This window comes from Engraulis encrasicolus, chromosome 11 (genome assembly GCF_034702125.1).
Source record: "Engraulis encrasicolus isolate BLACKSEA-1 chromosome 11, IST_EnEncr_1.0, whole genome shotgun sequence".
Lineage (NCBI taxonomy): Eukaryota > Metazoa > Chordata > Actinopteri > Clupeiformes > Engraulidae > Engraulis > Engraulis encrasicolus.
In genome coordinates, this window is record NC_085867.1 from 20,513,205 (window position 1) to 20,518,909 (window position 5,705).

The window sequence follows — 5,705 nt, forward strand, 5'->3', positions numbered from 1 at the left end:
CCATGTATAAGTACTGTCTATGTCTATACTGTCTATGTCCTTACCTAGATTAGTCTATGTCTAATGGGAAAGCAAGAAATGTAATTTCAAATTCTTTGTATGACCAGTGCATGTAAAGAAATTGACAATAAAAAAACCTACTTGACTTGATAAATACTGACCGCATCAAAGTTAAATACTGACCGCATCAAAGATAAATACTGAAACTGTGACTGTGTGTTTTTCAGGGCCTGTACAACGGCATCAAGAATGAACCCCTGGAGTGGGCCGTGTAAGTGGGATCCTCTGAACACACACACAGACACACACACAGACACACACACACACACACACACACACACACACACACACACACACACACACACACACACACACACACACACACACACACCACTCCCCATCAGTTGGATAAATCAGTATGATGACATGTGAGTGTGTGTGTATGATGTGTGTCTGAGATGAGAAGGAGCTTCAATGTTCCATGATGCTTATGTATTCCATGATATCTTGTTGTGTGTGTGTCTGTGTCCGTGTCCATGTGTGTGTGTGTGTGTGCTTGTGTGGTGCGTGTGTGGATGCGTGTGTGTGTGTGTGATGTTCAGTGATGAGAAGGAGCTTCAGAGCTCCATGATGTGTCCGGAGGATGTGGGTGTGGAGTCCTCGATGCGCTCCAGGGCCAACCCCTTCCAGAGCGTCGCCCACGACAAGAAGGCCACCGTCTTCCACAAGGGCTTCCTCAAACGCAAGGCACACGCAGACATCGACGGCAAACGCAGTGAGTGAGAGTGAGAGTGTGTGTGTGTGTGTGCGTGTGTGTGTGTGCGCGTGTGCGCGTGCGTGTGCGTGCGTGTGTGTGCCTGCATATCTGTGTATCTGCATGCATTGTATAGCTCTGGTGTGTGTGTGTGTGTGTGTGTTTACAGCGCCGTGGGGCAAAAGGAGTTGGAAGACGTTCTATGCTGTGCTGAAGGGGATGGTGCTCTACCTACAGAAGGTCAGACATGCAGACAGTGGCCATGACAGCACATCCATCTTCCCATCATGCACCTCACCCTTACTGGGCTATGTGATACGATATGATACCATACTGTACGATATGATGTGATATGATGCAATACGAAACGATATGATACGATATTCCATTATATTCCATTTTGCATCCCTTAGCAAGACTTGTTTAAGACAGACATACACATAACATCACAAGACTATGGCGCATGTGTCATGCTCCACATGGGTCAAAGACGTCCAAAAAGGAACTGTCATTCAGTGTAACGGATACCTTCTGCTGACTGTAACTGTAATAAACATGACTCTTTTTTTCCCCCAGTGTATTCATGAAAGCCTCGGCTGTCATCCATTTACTTGAAACTATTTAAAAATCATGTTTTTTTTACAGTTACAGTCAGCAGAAGGTATTCGTTACACTGAATGACCTTTTTGGACGTCTTTGACCCACATGCATAAGCACTAACTGAGAAAGCAGACAGAGGACAGGGATTCTGCACTCTGCTGACCTATCAGTCTATAAGTTTGTCTTCTAATATTTCTGTCTGTCTGTCCATGAGTCTGTCTTCTAGTACCTTTACCTCTGCCTGTGTCTTCATCTGTTTGCTTTCCAATCTGTCTGTCCTTCTCTCTGCGTGCATTTGCCTGTCTGCCTCTCAACCTTTGTCTTATTGATTGGCGGGTTGATTGATTGCTTAATCCAATCTAAGACTTGACTGACTGATGGAGTGACTGACTGACTTACTTACTTGACTGGCTGGCTGAGTGATTGCTCCACTCTCTCCTGTGTGCCCCCAGGATGACTACAGTTCAGACTGGCAGAGTTCGGAGGAGGTGGTGAGTGTGCACCACGCGCTGGCGGAGAGGGCGGTGGACTACACCAAGCGGCCGTACGTCTTCCGCCTGCAGACCGCCGACTGGAGGGTCTTCCTCTTCGAGGCAGCGTGAGTCTTTTCACACCTGCTGTGCTGTTCCAAAGGGACAATTGTGTGCATCCTTCTTGCTATAATGTACTTTCTTTGGGAAAAACACGGTGTTTTGTGTGGTACAATATTAGACAGTAAACACAGTTCACAACTACACAGTATTTCTTCCATTTCGGTTTTCGTTTTTTTGGTTTTTTTGTCATGGTTGACAGGAAACTAGTCGACATTTGGTATGTTTATTTGCTCATAAATTGGGAGTACTAGAGGGTAATCAATCAGTATCACACCACCTTCAAACTAAACTTTTGAAGAAAATAAAGAAAACATGTACGCTTATAGTAATAAGCATATTCATGTGGCAGCATGCTGGCAGCAGACCTGTAGCTGCAATATATAGCTGTGCTATTGGCTGAGTTTGCGTGTTGTCATAGTTCCACAGAGCAGATGTGTGCCTGGATTTGTCGTATTAACCTGGTGGCGGCGCTCTACTCCTCCCCTCCGTTCCCGGCTGCTGTGGGCTCCCAACGCAGGTTCACACGACCCATCCTACCCGCGTCACAGTCATCACTCGCTCAGGTACGCTGTGTGTGTGTGTGTGTGTGTGTGCGCCTGTGTGTGTGTGTGCGCCTGTGTGTGCGCCTGTGTGTGCGTCTGTGTGTGTGGTCCTGTGTGTGTGACACTGTGTTATAAAGCCTCTCAATTGCAGTCCGGTATCACATTTCATTTCTAGCTGAGCAGTCAGGTTAATTGCCAGTTTTGCCCGTGCCTTAATTTAATTACTCAAATGTTTTCTCAAATGAATTTAGCTGCAGGCTTACAGCAGGTTGTCATGTCACTGTTGTTCCACGGACAACAGTTACTAACCAGGATATTGAAAACTTGCCAACACTTAAACAAATAAATATGGCTTTTGTGACCTCTACTCCACACATTCCCATTCTCCTGTCCAGTCCCTGACCAACACAAACGGCCTATATATTCCATGCTCATATTCCCCTCTCCCTGTCCTCTTACCTGCCTCATCTACTGTGATCAGGACAAATGACTGCAATGCATTCCCATATTCCTTTCTTGCTGTCTACGAGTATCACAAACAGCTTATTTATTTGGTCTATAACCTGTGTCCCTGTGTCCCCTCTTGTAGAGAGTTACTTGTGCACAATCCCTGGTGCTGAACAAAAAGATTACGTATTTTTTGAAAAAAGGTTTGCACACTCCTTTGGATTTTTTCTTCTTTAAGTTATTTTTTCTTCTTTTTATTCATTCATTCATTGGCAATGACGTTTCGACCTCTCGGTCTTCCTCAGATTCACTGACAAACACAGGAATGAATGAATAAAAAGAAGAAAAAATAACTTAAAGAAGAAAAAATCCAAAGGAGTGAGCGAACCTTTTTTTAAATAAAACCTGTGTCCCCTCTCCCCTGCCCTCCTGTCCCCTTTCCCCTCCACTATGATCAGGACAAGCAGCTCTACTGTGTTGCTCATTGAAACTGTGCAGCTTATTGCCAAATTTGATCTTTTCATGAATATTTACTTGGTAATAAAGTAATATTTACTAGTATGACCAAAGTACAGCAAGTTTGGCAGCTAAAAATGTCTATTTCTGGACATTCAAAATGGCTGACATGAAGAAGATCCCCCCAATCCAGGAGCTCCAGGATTCCCCTTCCCCCTATCCACAACAAAGTATCACACGCAGGTTACATACAGTATACATACAGACTGTGTATCCGGTGTATAACCTGTGTCTGTGTTTGTCCCCTCTCCCCTGTGTGGTCTGGTGTGGTGTGGTGTGGTGTGGTGTGGTGCGGTGCGGTGCGGTGCGGTGCGGTGTGGTGTGGTGTGGTGTGGTGTGGTGTGGTGTGATCAGGACAAGCAGCTGGAGTCCCATGGTGCCATGCTGCAGGCGTTCCAGGAGGACCTGACCCAGCTGCAGCAGAGCCTGCCGGAGGGCCGCAAGCACAAGGCCAGAGAACTGGAGGAACACAAGATCAAAGAGGAGTACCTGCAGCACGAGGTGTGGGACTGTGTGCGTGTGTCGTGTGTGTGTGTGTGTGTCGTGTGTGTGTGTGTGCGTGCGTGTGTGTGTGTGTGTGTTGTGTGTGTGTGTGTGTGTGTGTGTGTGTGTGTGTGTGTGTGTGTGTGTGTGTGTGTGTGTGTGTGTGTGTGTGCGCGTGTGCGTGTGTGCGCGCTACACTAATACATTACATTATTACATTACATCACATTACATTACATTGCACTTGGCTGACCTGCTCATCCAAAATGACTTGCAGTCATTGCAGGGTATGGTTATAGTCCCTGGAGTAATGGGGACTTGGGTGCCTTGCTCCCTCTTTGCTGGCCAGAGTGGATTTGCAACTATGCTGCTCTCTGAAACTGTACTGCCTACTGCCAGATTTGATATTTTCATGAATATTTACTAAATAATAAACTAATATTTACTAGTATGACCAAAGTACAGTACGTTTTGCAGCTAAAAATGTCTATTTCTGGAAATTAAAAACGGCGGACATGGAGAGAATACACCTTTTCGTGTATGGTAAATACTTCGAATTTGATGGTGGTAGGGGCGCTGTGGCGCAGCGCACTAAGCCGCCCACATTTGGGCTTGCATGCCCACGGGGACCCCGGTCCGAGTCATTTCCCGGCCCTGCCCCATATCTCTCTCCCAATCATTTCCTGTAATAATAAAGGCCAAAAAGCCCCCCCAAAAAAATATTCTTTCAAAAAAAGAATTTGATGGTGGTGTATTGATGTAATTATGGAATAATACTCAGTTCACCTCTAAAAGGTATGTTTTTCATCTTGTGTGCAGAGGAGCCGCTACGAGGTGTACATGCAGATGCTGGAGGCCTGGAGCTGTCTGAAGCGCGCCTCCACCTCCGAGGTCACGGCCACCCAGCTGGGCCAGTTCGACCAGCAGGTGTGTAAGGAGGCGCTGGAGGAGGGAGAGGAGGAGGACGAAGCGGACGGGGGGATGAAGAGGTCCCACTCCCTCGAGCTGGAGACCGCGCCCCCTCCCGTTGTTAAAGTCAGACGCAACATCTCAGAGAGACGCACCTACCGCAAGATCATCGTCCCGCGACGCAACCGTGAGACTTAATCGCTTAGGGCGTCAGACTTGTAGCCCAAAGGTTGCCGCTTCGACTCTTGACCCACCAGGTTGGTGGGGGGAGTAATTAACCAGTGCTCTTCCGCATCCTCCTCCATGACTGAGGTACCCTGAGCATGGTACCGTCCGCCGCACTGCTTCCTTGGGGTGCCATTAGGGGCTGCCCCCTTGCTTGGGTGAAGCATACAGTAAATGCAATTTCATTGTGTTTTGTGTGCCGTGTACACCTGTGAGCTGTGTAAAATGACAATGGTAGTGGAGCTGTGACCTTGTCACGAGTTGTGACATCATCATCCTGCAATACGACTGCTAGCCTGCGGCAGCTGCAATATCTCCAAGAGACATACTACCATGCCTCCCTTTTGTAAAGCAACCTTGGCTTACTTGAAAGGCGCTATATAAAAGTCATTACCACAGCATCATCCCACAACACAACAAACAGTTGTAACGTCGCCATACCGCTACTCAACATCTAGCATCGCCACGCAACCGAGAACTGTAATGTCACTACCCCTCGACACAATCACGAACTGTGACATCATCAACCTGCGTCAGCTGCAACTATCTGAGATAAACGCAGCTGTTGCAAGATCATTATCCCTCTCTGTCATTACTCAATCAAATTCTCAGGCCGTGCTCTGTCATCAGTCTGCA

General features: G+C 47.0%; 1 protein-coding gene across 3 annotated transcripts in view; it reads left to right on the plus strand.

The window, feature by feature from the left end:
* Nucleotides 1–5,456, plus strand: part of LOC134458068 (PH and SEC7 domain-containing protein 4) — a 25,608-nt gene extending 20,152 nt beyond the window's left edge. For all 3 annotated transcript variants that reach the window (XM_063210172.1, XM_063210174.1, XM_063210173.1), the window contains 7 exons: nt 228–271; nt 603–775; nt 924–994; nt 1,807–1,952; nt 2,366–2,510; nt 3,807–3,953; nt 4,755–5,456. In XM_063210172.1, the coding sequence (XP_063066242.1) occupies nt 228–271; nt 603–775; nt 924–994; nt 1,807–1,952; nt 2,366–2,510; nt 3,807–3,953; nt 4,755–5,042 (1,014 nt within the window). In that variant the 3' untranslated portion in view covers nt 5,043–5,456. The remainder of the gene's footprint in view (nt 1–227; nt 272–602; nt 776–923; nt 995–1,806; nt 1,953–2,365; nt 2,511–3,806; nt 3,954–4,754) is intronic.
* The last annotated feature ends 249 nt before the right edge of the window (nt 5,457–5,705 follow it).